General features: G+C 39.4%; 1 protein-coding gene across 1 annotated transcript in view; it reads right to left on the bottom strand.

Moving 5' to 3' along the window:
* Positions 1-524: 524 nt before the first annotated feature.
* LOC102080283 (uncharacterized) overlaps positions 525-15,235 on the bottom strand; it is a 41,553-nt gene continuing 26,842 nt past the window's right edge. Inside the window, exons 2-5 of the mRNA XM_019353979.2 lie at positions 4,086-4,218; positions 3,160-3,251; positions 2,908-2,984; positions 525-2,512 (exon numbers count right to left, since the gene is read on the bottom strand). Of these exons, the coding sequence (XP_019209524.1) occupies positions 731-2,380 (1,650 nt within the window). The 5' untranslated portion in view covers positions 2,381-2,512; positions 2,908-2,984; positions 3,160-3,251; positions 4,086-4,218 and the 3' untranslated portion in view covers positions 525-730. The remainder of the gene's footprint in view (positions 2,513-2,907; positions 2,985-3,159; positions 3,252-4,085; positions 4,219-15,235) is intronic.

Here is a 15,235-nt window from a genome sequence, read left to right as displayed (position 1 = left end):
TAACACTCTGCACTAAGAAAGCTTGAAGAGGCTCAAACTGTTCGAACACTATGGCTTATGTGATTGCCTATTGCCACGGCAATGATTGATATATAGTCAGAAGTTTACTTTCACTCATCAGGGCCATGAATGATTGCCAATATTTTGCTTTTAATTGTCTTTGAACTGTTGTTTTTCCAAGGTGGAATGATATAGTATACATATTTTTAAAAAGAAGAAGAAGAAATTGAATCATAATGAATTTATTTTGGATTGTAGACGGGCTCAAATATATGGATTCACTTAAATCTTTTAATATGTAGTACTCATAAGCCAAAGCATATTAACCACTTTATTTATCTTAGAATCAGAAAAATCATTGAAGAGTTAAGGTTAGAAAGGACATGATTAATTTTTTTTTTTATTAAATTAAATGATTCAACCTTAGATAAATAAAAAGAAAACATATAAATTTTAAAATGAGCATGAAGATGAGAGTGACGTGTAAACCAGTAGAAAAAAAAATACAGTTGATCAGGAAATTAAAAAAAACAATGAGTTTTATTGTGTTTTATTTAACTTTGAAGTTGCTTGTAGTAGGTCAAATACATATTCTTTCTAAAGTTTCAGGATCATAAATACAAAAAGTGGTGAAACTTTAAAATCATTCAAAGGTTGCTGCAGCTGGCTGTGATTTTACCCTCTATCATTATCTGACTGCCTGTGACTATGTGCTGTTTCATGGATTTGGCTAAGCATTAACATCAAGTGATTCTTGATGACGCAGGAGATTTTTGCCTTCCTCTATTTTAGCCATTGTCTCTGCTTTTTCCTTCATGGACATCAGAGACTGAACTCGTTGCTTCCAGCCTGGTTTGGCCTCAGATTTCTCTCCTTCAATAAGCATGTCGATGTACTCTGGAGTGGACAGAGGGTTTGCCTTCAGTGCTATCTCTTTAAGTCTGTTCAGACACTTGGAAGATCTCTCCATCAGTTTCACCACCTCAGCCTGCAAACTTTTATACTCAGCCTTCAGTTTATCAATCACTTTCTGAACAGTCATCTTCTCTCCTTTGGCTTCCCGATACTTTTCTTCCAGATCTTTTATTGTTCTTTTTTCTTTAACATCTTTATAGCCCCATTTGTACTTCTGATTAAAGTGTATATTCCAAACACATTTTCCTGGGCACTCTGTACAATATCCATTTGGCCCAATTGCTGAACAGCCACTTTTATCTGCATCATTTGGTATGCCACAAGGATAATGGCAGGTGACATGACACTGCTGACAGTTGGTGATGTAGTTTCCAGTGCCAGAAATGTCCTCCTGAACAGGCTTTTTGACAGTAACTTCAAATTCAAAGTTCTCATTTCTGCTGATCTCTGCTTCATGTTCTCTAAGTTTTTCACTCGTCTCTTTTATCTCCTCAAGCTTGGCTAACCCAAGTTTCACCTGTACCTGCAGATTCTCAACTGAATTCTCGAGCTGCTTTCTTTCTCTGAGGACCTCTTTTGTCATTGTCAAGCTTTTGGTTTCTATTTTATTCAGAGCAGCAAAAAACTTCCTCATGCTTTTTGTGCCCATCTCCCAAAACATCTTATCAAAACCTCCTTCTTCACCATCATCATCATTCATGCTTTCTGCCTCAACTGATTTGTTATTTGCAAACAGCGCTGAGTTATTGAATTTGAAGTGAACCGGCAGTCCGTCTTCTGATTTAGGACATGGGACTCCTGAAGCATTGATTGCCTCTAGAACTGGAGGTCGCTGACCGTCTGCAAATGTCACCAGAACCCTGATGTTTTCTGCTACATCTTTGCCAAAGATTGAGAGCACTGAATCAAACACATATTTTTGTGTTGGTGTGAGTCGTGCTAAAGCAGCCTGAGCTACAAAACACACAGCATCAATTTCACTGACACCACCCTGAGCAGAGAAGAGGTTACGTAGCTGCTCTACGATCTCTCTGTCTCTTTCTATGCCTCTTGTATCTCCAAAGCCTGGAGTGTCCACAATGGTCAGAGAGAACTCAATTTGAAATCCCTCCTGGTGGTTGACTTTGTACACAGTGACTTCAGAGGTCTGACTGTGAGCTTGTGATGTTGACTGACCCTCATCAACTAACTTAAAGCGATATGGATCCTCCCATTTAACACCTAAAATGTAATTGATCATCCCGTTGATGAGCGTTGTCTTCCCTGCACCTGTCGCTCCAAGAACCATTATGGTGCGATTAGGTTTACTGGACTCTTTCCCAAAAGTGAAACGTCTACATCCATCTACATTGAAATCATTTTTTTTCAGTGGAATTATGTAAATAGGGAGAGACCCTGTCTTGGTTTCTGATTGTTCACAAATTTTTTTAATAGCATCTGAAAGCGTTTTGGGCCCTTTAAACATTTTCTGTTTTGTTGTACGTCAATTATTAAATTCACTACAAAGACCTAAATTTTTCTTCTTTCAGGAACAAATATAGTGGCTTCTGCGCAGTCAGGTTCTTGTGTTGTTAAGATGTTTCTTTCAGCCCCCGATCTGCAGATGAAATATGTATTAAAAATTAAAACACAGAATTCAGCTCTGATTTTAACCAGAAAAGCATCATCTAGTTTGTACTTTAAACAGACATATAAAAAAGACATAATTAAACAGACATAAAAACAGAAAACCAGCTGAGTTTAGCTGCACTGTAGCACAAAAACCAATATGAAAACAAGTAATTAACAACCAGTTCATGTTTCACAAACAACCAATGAGCTGATGGCCCTGAAACAAGAAAACGTAAACCAAGCCAGTGGCCACTGATTGTTTTTCTTCACGTTTACAAGTCTTATTTTTATACTTTAACCATTACAAACATCGTCCAATATAGTAAAAATCCATTTTTATATTAAAAAAATCTTTCACTTTTGGAAAATTAGGCTCCTTACCTGTTCTCAGTCACGTGCTTTTAGACGTTGAGATATATTGGTTTGGATTCAAACTGGTCTTTTAAAAAAAAAAACTCCTAAAATACAAAACGCAGAGTTAGTAATAATAGTTTTTTTAAATTTACAGCTGTAATTTTCACATCAGAGTTTATACATAGCAAAAACTACAGTTTCATGACATGTAACATTTCATTATTTTATTTTATTTATTTATTTTGAAGGCTTTAAGCATAGAAATTAATTAAAACCCACCTCTTACGCTGTTAGGCTCCTTGCCATTAGCCACAGAGTTGAAATGATTTGTTGGCTTACATTCAGATCAGTCTTTTAAAAACTCCTAAAATCTAAAAAGAAAAAGGCCAACAAAAAACTACATGAAACATATATTATGTTTATGATGCAACAATTCTTCTAAACTGCTTTAATGTGGCTCAACTAACTTTGTAAGAATAATTAATGCATTACAAAAAAATTAAGCTATCAATAGACACCTGGTAGGATGGGGTAAGAAGAATCAAATTTGGTCAGTCAAAATATCTTGTTTGAATTTATTTAATAAGATAAGATAAGATAAGATAAGATAAGATAAAGCTTTATTAATCCCTCAGGTGGGTTCCTCTGGGAAAATCGACAGGGAAAACCGACAGAAGTTACAGAGCGTGAGCAGAATATTATATATATATATTACACACACATATAAATACAGAGACATATATAGATAAAATATACGAAGGGGATAAATAGAATAAATAGGAATAAAAAATAAAAATACAAGTGAATAGCTTTTGTGTGTGTGATGATCTAATGCAGCCAGCAGTAAGTCAACATACTTTTCAATCGGAGAAGCAAATCAAAACTGCAAACAATCATAATAGTATTCTCTATCTTGCAAAACTAAAAGTTGCTATTCTTTTCCAACTTCATGCTTGGAGTTTTAATTTATGTAACTCTAAAAGTAGTGCGATGGGTTAAACACAGAATGTATACACTCTAATATTTTCTTTCATCTGTGTTTGTGTAGATTTAACATTTAGTCCTGCAACATAGAAACACTAATAAATGTCAACATCTTTTTGATTTCATTACAAATGAGTTTAACCAGAAACTAGGAAAGCTTTGTTCCACTGAAAGCAACAGATGAATACAATGAAAAAACAGATCAGTGTTTAACTACTTACGGCAACTTCTCTGATCAGGAAGACAGCGCAAGTTCTGCTCAACTGTACTCTGGTTCCTTTTATCTGTCACGTCCCCACGCCCCAATTTTATCTGCTCTGATGTTACTTTTTTTTTCCTCCTTACTCGTGTCATCTTCAAAACGAAAGCAGAAAAAAAAATTATGGCGCAAGGGTGGAACTAGGCAGGGAATAAGCAGATAACACCAAGAAATATCTATATGTAATGTAGATATATATGTAATATGTAAGCTTGAAAGTGAAAGAATTTTCTACAGTCACATTTAGGGATATCATTAACCCTGTAAGACCCAACCCATCAAAAAATAGCCAGAAAATTCTGAATTTTTGGAACTGAGATGTTTATTAACCCTTATAACAAAATCCACAAAAATTGTTTTGCTATAACATGTTGTGTATGATATATTTTTATTATGTATTTATTATAGAATTTTTTGTATCACATTTGATGCATTGGACATTTTGGGCAACAATGACAACAATGTTATTTTTAGACCAAAGAAAATTTTGTCCATAACATTTTGAAATGATGGCAAGTATTGATCATGTTGATGAGATAGAGGTCTATCAAACTCATGTATCAAATATAATACGAAGGAGTTTAAAGTCATTCACAGATTACACTTTTCTAAACTTAAACTTAACCGGATCTATAATTCTGTATCCCGCTTATGTGATAGATGTAATATTGGTGAAGGTTCCCTTGCACATTTATTTTGGCATTGCCCTGTCTTGAAAGCTTTTTGGAGCCAGATTTTTATGTGGTTTTCAAACCAATTTAGGAAAAAAGTACCACTTGATGGTACATTGGCTATACTTGGATCATTTGCATCAGTCTAATCTTTTTCCTTTTCACAAAAACAGATAATTACAATGGGGATGCTGGCTGCAAAGAAACGTATTCTTTTACAGTGGCGGTCTTCTTCGGCCCCGTGTTTTAAAAGGTGGCTTAATGAGATGGTGTCTGTGGCCAGGGTGGAACAGATCAGATATGATAGAAAGGGGAAACTGGCGAGTTTTTGTATGATTTGGCAGCCATTTCTAGAAGTCTTAAAAATTAACTGATCATAATTCATGCCTCACACTCCGCATGAATTTTCTTAGTTTATTTTACCCTTTATTTAGTTAATATTGTTAACTTTTTCTTCTTTTTTCCCCCTTCTTTTTCTCTTCTCATGCTTATAAGTTCACAAATGCTAAATGTAGTAATTGTTCTCGGTTGATTTTGTATAAGCATGTTGTGTTTAATTTAAAAGCAAAAAAATAAAATTATTAAAAAAATATATATAATACAAAGGGCATTAAAGGGTTAACCTCAAAGCAAAAGAATGTGAAAACATTATTGTAGTTTCTTCCTCCTCTGATGATAGTATCTGAAAATGTAAGCCTCCCACATAAGGGGATCTTACCTCTAACCTAAAAAAAAGTTGACCTGTGACAGGAATCTGAGTGATTCCCAGAAATAGTGAACATGAAAATGAAAAAGTCCTGTTTTTCACAATCACGTTTATGGCTATCATTAACCTCAAACTCAAAGTTTTCCACAATGTTATCAGTTGTTGGTAAGATGGTTATCAGAGCAGACACTCGATCTGTGGAAGACACTTTGATATTTTTAATTTTGACATGTGGGAAGCACTTTGAATTAAAACAGACTGATCAGTAATAACATTCAAAGTCCCACAGGTCATATTTTAAAGCAGCTTCTTTCTCTGACAGCCTGAATTTTTTTAAAGAAACGTGTTGAGAAATTTATTTTTTTCAGATATTTAAAATGTGGCTAGTAGTAATATGAGTGCTCTATTAGCCACTATCGTTGTGACACTCTTCTTTATTTGTCCCCGACTAGATAGCATCATGTCTTTCAACTGCTGGTTTATATGTTTTAAACTCCCTCAAGCACAAAAGTTCCCAGGTGCATAAGTTATTTGTTGTTGCGCCCTTCTTTTTTGTCTCAACTAGTCAGTATCGTTGTTATGCCCCCTTTTTTCAGGAGCACAAAAGGCTGCAGGGGCATAATTGTATGTGCCCCAACTAGCCAGCAACGGAAAAGCTTTAGCAAAAAGGAAAGTTTGAAGCCTAAGAGAGTGATGCATGTAATGTGATTATCAAAGAACATGAGTTTTTGAACCTTTTATTCCTATGCTTTAAAAGTATTTCAGACTATCATAAAACACTAATTGTATGTTATAATGTTTTTCTTATACCGTGTGTAATTTTTTTAGACACCTTGTTCATAGTATGAATGTGTAATTTATTGGTGACATATTGCACCGATAAACACAGATGACTTAGAGTAATGTTTGATGGTAAAAAGGAAACAAGTGTTGTGCTGCTAAACTTTGAGGTTCTAAGTCACCAACGTTTAAATAAGAAAATGCCAAGAGGAGACTAGCAGCTCGAATCTGTATGTAAAACATGGAAACTCCATAGCAGTGCTATTTGGTCGTACATAGTTGCACTTATTCTTTGTTATGGTACTTTACTGCTCCAATGAAACAATAAGATCTCATTTTAAAATACATTTCTGGACATCCTGTGATCTCATTTGCCATATTCTCTTAATATCTTAGAGCTATTTCCAGGGGCAAGAATGTTGATGTTAGATTCTGTTTTAAATCAGGTTGTGATCTTAAAGTCACTCTCACTGCACTGATTTTAGAGTAATGTGCAATAGTTGTAATGTCAATTAGAATTCCAAACTACCCTTTTCTCCTGTGAGGGTTATGGTGAATTTTAAGTTGTTCTTTTGTGTGATTGCACACTGCCCATCACAGGACCCCTTAGTAAGCTGTGCAGCAGAAGTTTCGATTCACTTTTATCTATGCATCACCAAATTCCAACAACAGTCACTTGGTAGTGTTCTGTTAGTCACACAAATAGGGGAAAGAAAGCAATTTTTGAAAATAAAAAATAAAATGACTCAATTAACATTTCTGGTTTTATTTATTATTACACCTTTTTTCAGTGCTCTTACATCTATGACAAAGTGTGTATGGACTGTATGCGGGACCGTACCTTAACTGTCAAGCTCACCTTTTTCTTAACACATGATGTGTGTGTGCATTACTTACATAATATCAGTATTGCAAGGAGTTTATGACTTATCTGTTTTTTCTCTAAGAAAAGACAGAAAACGTCACAATATGTGAAGTTAAGGCACAGCTTCTCCAAATGTGTGCTTCTTTATCAGTCAGGGTGCATCAGGGAGCATCTACATTAGCTCATTTACTCAAGTACAATCAGTAAGTGTACTTTAACATTTGAGATTCCGATCAAGATGTTGTGAACTATTTTATTGCCCCCCGCCCCCCGTATTGTGCACCAAATTTATGCAAATCGGTTGTAATCTATTTGAACAAATCTAGGGGGAAGAAACTCCTTTTTAGCTTCTGTGATACATATACTTCTGACACCTTAAACTACATGTTAGTGTCCTTAAAATTAACATGTCTCATGTTACCATCTTGTATTTCTAAAACACAGCCTCGGCGTATGCCCTGTAGACTCTCCGATGGAAACACCAATGATCTTGATATTCATCAGTCAGTAGGTAAAGCTAGCCAAAAACTAGCTTTACCTACTGACTGACTCTTGGTGGCGCTGTCACTTGGTATTCGCTCTCTCTGCGGTAGAGTATCACTTCCTGTTCCTGCCCAAACACAGTGGTGTTTTTGAGTAGCTTATCTGCTTAGCAATTTAATTAAAAACTTTTAGGTACATTCTTTTTTCATAGTATAATCTTAACGTGCTTCATCCGAAGCACACTTTCTGTGCTTCGGATGAAGGTACCGGGTGTCAGCACCTGTAGACAGCTATATATGTGTCCTGTAAACAGGAAAGAAATAATCAGACAGGGAAACGTGGCTTGCCGTTTCCTGAATACTCCGCCATTATTTAATCAAATTCACAGTTTTGCACTCCTTTTATTACTTTTACAGTATTACAACTGTGTATTTACTTATTCTTAACATAGCTCACACATTCTCCATATGTGTTACCAACTGTTACCAACTAGACTCCAATGTCATAAACATGACCAATTTTCTTGTAAGACTTGGTTCAAAATGAATTCCAACAAGACAAATCTATAAATCTCAAATAGTTTGAAAGAATGGTGTAATCAGCACCATCTTGACATGTGCACTGAATTCACGTAAACACTTTATGGCAGAAAACAAGATACTAACACAACACAAAATAACGGTGGAGCCGATCACTAACATCACAGAGCATAGGAGGTGTGCGACCCAAACTAACATGCTAACCATAGCATGCTGCTAAAGCCGTAAACAAATACTTAGAAAAGTCTAATTTACTGTACTACACAATGTTGTACGCTTTCACTTTCCAACCGTAATGGTTAATCTATGCTATATAATGTGTGTGATTGCTATTATATTCTATTTTGGGCACGATAAGAACCTGTAAACAGGAAAGAAACGATCAGACAGGGAGACGTGGCTTGCCGTTTCCTGAATACTCCGCCATTATGAGAAAACAGTGCTGAGCATGCGCTTCAGGCTGCTAACAACAGGCCAAACCATGGTCTCACACTGCCACCTACTGGTATAAAAATGGAGCGTCCGCTACAAATATCCCAGAGTAGTTACCAAGTTTCCTGTTAAAATTACTGTAGTTATTTAGGCATTCCCAAATGGAAATATCACTTACATTGAAAGTGAAATTACTTAAATTAATTCACATAAATGTGAACACACATTAGTGGGTACCACACACTCCCTGACAAAAAATAAAATGGCTCCCAACATTCACAAAATCATGACATTTTTAACTTTTGCTTCTCAAACTCTCTTATTAACTCTTATCAGTCCAAGAACTAGTTATGAAACAAGCAGTGGGGGTGGCGTGTATGCAGATGGGGTCAGTGATGCGTGATACTGGTATGGTGAGTATGGTATTGGGGTGCAGTACATTGGTGACTGTGACATACACACAGGCGGCACAATTGCCAATGGTGGGTATGGAAATACAGTGTATGATGGTATGGTTGTGGCAGGTAACTGTGGTGCTGTGCGTTCCCCAACTAGATTAACTGCTGCATGTGACTCCACTGAGGGTTTACCCAGTGATTCATAAGTCAGAAACTGTCGTGGCTTCCTGTGACGGGTAGACCTTCTAATGTCCGTATAAGTATGTCCCGGTGGTTGAACCTGTAAGTTGGACTGCGAATGAGTTTCACACTCCTCACCAGACCCTCTGGGTTCAGATAGGTTGTTACTACCCACTTGCATTTCTTCCATCTCCTCTCTCAGAGAACATGGCAGGTGTGAGCATTCTCTCCCAGTTTCCTCTTCGAATTGTTCAATGCTGACGGATGGTGAATGCTCAGGCATAGTCAGTATGTCTTCCATCGTCTGCACAGGTGAATGTCCATTTTTTGTGTTTGTTGTCACTCTAATAGGTTCTTCGGTCTGGTATTACTGAGATGCAGGGTGTTGCTCATGGTCCAGATCCCTTCTCACAGTCCTTTCAACAGGTGCTCTTAGCCAGTACCCCGAGCAATCACTCTCAGAACCGCTGTCAGAGTTATCCCACATATCTGTTTGTCTTTGTGCATCTGTAGATCTGTCCATCCTTCGTCTGTTGCGTGTTGTCTTTCCAATCGCAGGCTTTGCCAGGGGGGGAGTGACTTGAACAGGTAAGTTATTTACAAGTAACAGCAGATTGCGATGCAATGTTTGGGTTCTTTTTGGGTCTCCAGCCTCAGGATGGACTACGTAAACTGGGCTATCTGCTAGCTGCTCTTTTACTATATAAATAGTCCTCTCCCAATATGATCTCAACTTGCCAGGTCCTCCCCGCTCACTGAGGTTTCTGACCAGAACTCTGTCTCCTGGCTGAAGCATGACACCTTTTGCCTTTTTATCATATGTTATTTTGCCTCTTGCACTAGACTTTTTGCTATTTTCACTAGCAATCCGATAAGCTTCCGACATTCTTTCGGCCCATTTCTTGGCGTATCCTGTAGGTGAGTATGTTTCATTCTCCCCCTTCAATCCAAACAGCAGATCAACTGGTAGACCCGGGTGTCGTCCATAGAGGAGATAGAATGGTGAGTAGCCAGTGGACTCATGTTGAGTACGGTTGTACGCATGTACAAGATGTGGGAGGTGGTCTTTCCACTGTACTTTTTCCTTTTCTATTAATGTTCTCAACATCTGGAGTATTGTCCTGTTGAGACGTTCTGAAGGGTTACTTTGAGGATGGTAAGGTGATGTTCTGGAATGTCCGACACCAGATAATTTCTGTAGTGTCCTGAACAGTTCATTCTCAAATTCACGACCCTGGTCGTGATGTACAGGGAGTGCAGAATTATTAGGCAAGTTGTATATTTGAGGAATAATTTTATTATTGAACAACAACCATGTTCTCAATGAACCCAAAAAACTCATTAATATCAAAGCTGAATGTTTTTGGAAGTAGTTTTTAGTTTGTTTTTAGTTTTAGCTATTTTAGGGGGATATCTGTGTGTGCAGGTGACTATTACTGTGCATAATTATTAGGCAACTTAACAAAAAACAAATATATACCCATTTCAATTATTTATTTTTACCAGTGAAACCAATATAACATCTCCACATTCACAAATATACATTTCTGACATTCAAAAACAAAACAAAAACAAATCAGCGACCAATATAGCCACCTTTCTTTGCAAGGACACTCAAAAGCCTGCCATCCATGGATTCTGTCAGTGTTTTGATCTGTTCACCATCAACATTGCGTGCAGCAGCAACCACAGCCTCCCAGACACTGTTCAGAGAGGTGTACTGTTTTCCCTCCTTGTAAATCTCACATTTGATGATGGACCACAGGTTCTCAATGGGGTTCAGATCAGGTGAACAAGGAGGCCATGTCATTAGTTTTTCTTCTTTTATACCCTTTCTTGCCAGCCACGCTGTGGAGTACTTGGACGCGTGTGATGGAGCATTGTCCTGCATGAAAATCATGTTTTTCTTGAAGGATGCAGACTTCTTCCTGTACCACTGCTTGAAGAAGGTGTCTTCCAGAAACTGGCAGTAGGACTGGGAGTTGAGCTTGACTCCATCCTCAACCCGAAAAGGCCCCACAAGCTCATCTTTGATGATACCAGCCCAAACCAGTACTCCACCTCCACCTTGCTGGCGTCTGAGTCGGACTGGAGCTCTCTGCCCTTTACCAATCCAGCCACGGGCCCATCCATCTGGCCCATCAAGACTCACTCTCATTTCATCAGTCCATAAAACCTTAGAAAAATCAGTCTTGAGATATTTCTTGGCCCAGTCTTGACGTTTCAGCTTGTGTGTCTTGTTCAGTGGTGGTCGTCTTTCAGCCTTTCTTACCTTGGCCATGTCTCTGAGTATTGCACACCTTGTGCTTTTGGGCACTCCAGTGATGTTGCAGCTCTGAAATATGGCCAAACTGGTGGCAAGTGGCATCTTGGCAGCTGCACGCTTGACTTTTCTCAGTTCATGGGCAGTTATTTTGCGCCTTGGTTTTTCCACACGCTTCTTGCGACCCTGTTGACTATTTTGAATGAAACGCTTGATTGTTCGATGATCACGCTTCAGAAGCTTTGCAATTTTAAGACTGCTGCATCCCTCTGCAAGATATCTCACTATTTTTGACTTTTCTGAGCCTGTCAAGTCCTTCTTTTGACCCATTTTGCCAAAGGAAAGGAAGTTGCCTAATAATTATGCACACCTGATATAGGGTGTTGATGTCATTAGACCACACCCCTTCTCATTACAGAGATGCACATCACCTAATATGCTTAATTGGTAGTAGGCTTTCGAGTCTATACAGCTTGGAGTACAACAACATGCATGAAGAGGATGATGTGGACAAAATACTCATTTGCCTAATAATTCTGCACTCCCTGTAGTTTGGATGGGTATCCAAATCTGGGTATGAAATCCTGGAAAATCCGTTCTGTTTTTCCACACTCTTGTTCCTTGTGGGGTATGCTTGAGCAAATCTAGTGAAATGGTCAATTACCACTAGAATATACTCATACCCCCCACGGCTGGCTTCCAAATGCAAAAAGTCAATACACACCAGTTCTAAAGGGTAGTCCGATGTTATACTACCCATGGGAGCCCTGACATGTGTTACTGGTTTCTTGGACATGATACAGGGACACTTCTGGGTCACATAGGCTTCAATGTCTTTAGCCATAAAGGGCCAATAGAATCTATCCCTTGCGAGATGTAACACTCGGTCTGTCCCAACATGACCCATCGTGTCATGCAAATGTCTTAATGCTAAAGTCCTGTATTTAGCAGGAAGCACTAATTGTCTTCTGTCACTGGTACATCTATACAAGAGGTCATTTTCAAGATGTAACTTACCCCACTCATGGAGGAGTTTATGGGCAGTTCCTCTTACCATCTTGCGTATTTCATCTGTCAGTTTTGCTCCATCTAGTTTCAGCTTTAGGATTTGGCCAATGGCTGGATCCTCTCTTTGAGCTTTAACTAGATCATCATGGCTGATGCTCAGCGAGTTAATATGAGGCTGCTGATGGGTGTCCAGAGAAGAGATATTGAGCATGGCTACCCAAGCAACATCTTTCCGTCTGGCCACCTGGCTTCCATCCCAGACTGCCTGCACTGCCTCATCTGGAAATCCCTCTGTACAAGCAATTTCATATTTCTCTATATCCAAGGGGAGACGAGAAAGAGTGTCTGCGTCTACATTTGACTTTCCTGGCCTGTATCTGATGTCAAACCGGAAATCTGAGAGCTCTCCAACCCACCTATGTCCCACTGCGTTTAACTTTGCGGTACTCATTACATGGGTTAGGGGGTTGTTATCTGTATAAACTGTGAAGTGTGGGGCATAGTACAGGTAGTCACGGAATTTTTCACATACAGCCCATTTCAATGCAAGGAACTCTAATTTTCCACTATGCAGGTGGTAGTTGCATTCTGCTTGTGTCAGAGTCCTAGATCCATAGCCAATTACTCTCAATTTCCCGTGTTGACGCTGATACAGGACAGCTCCTAAGCCCTGGTCAGATGCATCTGTATGCAATGTGAAAGGCAGGCTAAAATCGGGATATGTCAGAACAGGGGGGTTGGTGAGGAGGGTCACCAACTGTTCTAACGCTCTCTGGTGTTTCAGGGTCCACTCAACGTGCTCTCGAGATGGCAGCTGTGAGTGTTTGCTGTTTCTCACAGATTTTGGACACTGAGTTTTGTCTGGCTTGGTCTGAAGGAGTTCATAGATTGGTTTAGCTATCCGGGAAAAATCCTGGATATACGAGCGGTAGTAGCTTAGAAAGCCTGCCAGCTTCCTCACATCACCAACTGTTTGAGGTGTCTTAGATGTCAGGGTTTTGACAGCCTCCAGGTCTGCCGGGTCTATTTTGACTCCTTCAGCGGACACAAGCCGACCCACATATCTACTTCTTGTTTGAAGAGATCACATTTCTCCAGCCTCAATTTTACTCCATGTTCTTGGAGCGCCTGGAGAACTTTGCGGAGGGTCTCAACATGGTCATCAAATGTTTTTGGAGAGCAAAGTACATCGTCGAGGTGGGATGCAACATTCATCACTAAGAGAGCCAAGCATCTCTTCCATGCGCCGCTAAAAAGCAGCTAGGGCATTTGTGAGACCAAATGGGATGCGAACCCATTCATAAAGACCCCATGGTGTTACGAAGGCAGTGAGGTGGCGAGAGCCCTCAGCTACAAAACCCTGGTGGTAAGCTTTTCCTTGGTCTAAGATGCTAAACCACGAGTACCCACCCAGAGTATAGATCAGATCCTGTATCCTGGGCAGTGGGTGTCGATCAGGAACAGTCTTTTTGTTTAGAAGGCGATAGTCTATGCATAAGCGTAAACTGCCATCTTTCTTTCTGACACAGACGACTGGGGCGGCGTACGGGGACTGAGACTTTACTATCCAGCCTTTTACCAAAAGTTCTTGTATGTACTCTTTAACCTCTTTAAAAAGTGGCTTAGGGATGGATACGTAGGTTTTCTGAACAGGGATATCGTCTTTCAAGTTGATTGCCATTTGCAAACTGGGTATGCATCCTATATCACTACTGTCACGAGCAAAAGCCCCAGCTTCCTCGCAAAGCATTTTGTTAACTTTTGCCTGTTGTTCCTCATTAAGATGGCTGATGTCGACAGGAGGCTGCCATAGGGGTAAGTTGGTATGAGTAGATGTAGAGGTGGCACTATTGGCTGTCACTGTGGGCTTAGATTCTCCTGGTGAGTCCATTGTAATCACCTTCTCGACAGAATGAATACTGCCAAGGGCTGTTTTCTTTGGTAGTGTGATGTTATGTTTTGTGTGCCCACAGGTACCTCTACAAAGGGCCTCTTGGTGCTTTGCACTTCAGGCAGTCCTTCACAGACATCTAGCTCAGCAAGCTGTGTGTTGTTATCATCAGGCTCAAAGAGGAAAACAGATTCGGACAGGTTCACGGCAGGTGAGACTGGACACTTAACCCAAATCACCTGACCCGCTGGAATGAGGGTGTGATACCTGCCAGTCGGCAGACGTCCACATTGTGCAGGGGCTTCATCAGCCTTGATGAGGTTTACCAGGAGCTCTGCCTTTTCTGTTGGTATTGACATGGCATTGCAAAGCAGGGTGACGAGAGTCGGCATGAACCGTCCTGGTTGTTCCTGCACAAGCTCCTCCATCACATTGAAACCCAGCAGCGGTCTCTCCAAAACAAAACTGCTTACAAGAAAAGGCACAGTTATTGACAAATTAGGGTTTTCATTCCCTCTCAAATTAACTGTGATTGGCACCCAGCCATCAAATGGGAGAGTGTCACCATTCACAGCATGGACTTTTAACTCTTCTTCATTATCAGTGACTTCATCAAGTGACCTTACAGGTGTATCTGGTAGGTATTTATTTTTCCACTCTCTGTCAATCATGCTCACTTGAGCTCCCATGTCCAACAAAGCACTAACTGCTAAACCATTTAGATGGCACTGGGTGAGAAATTTTCTTCCAATTAGTTTGGCTAATTTTTCACTTTTACTGTTGGGTGAGCTTCCAAGAAGTATAGCAGATTTATTTTCTTGGTTATTCTGTCTCTGGGTTGGCACTACATTATGTTTGGTGTCAGTGTCACATTTTGCCAAACTTACAGCAACAGT

This window comes from Oreochromis niloticus, linkage group LG18 (genome assembly GCF_001858045.2).
Source record: "Oreochromis niloticus isolate F11D_XX linkage group LG18, O_niloticus_UMD_NMBU, whole genome shotgun sequence".
NCBI classification, from domain to species: domain Eukaryota; kingdom Metazoa; phylum Chordata; class Actinopteri; order Cichliformes; family Cichlidae; genus Oreochromis; species Oreochromis niloticus.
Note: the sequence above shows the minus strand (reverse complement) of the source record. Positions and strands in the feature narration are given on the sequence as shown.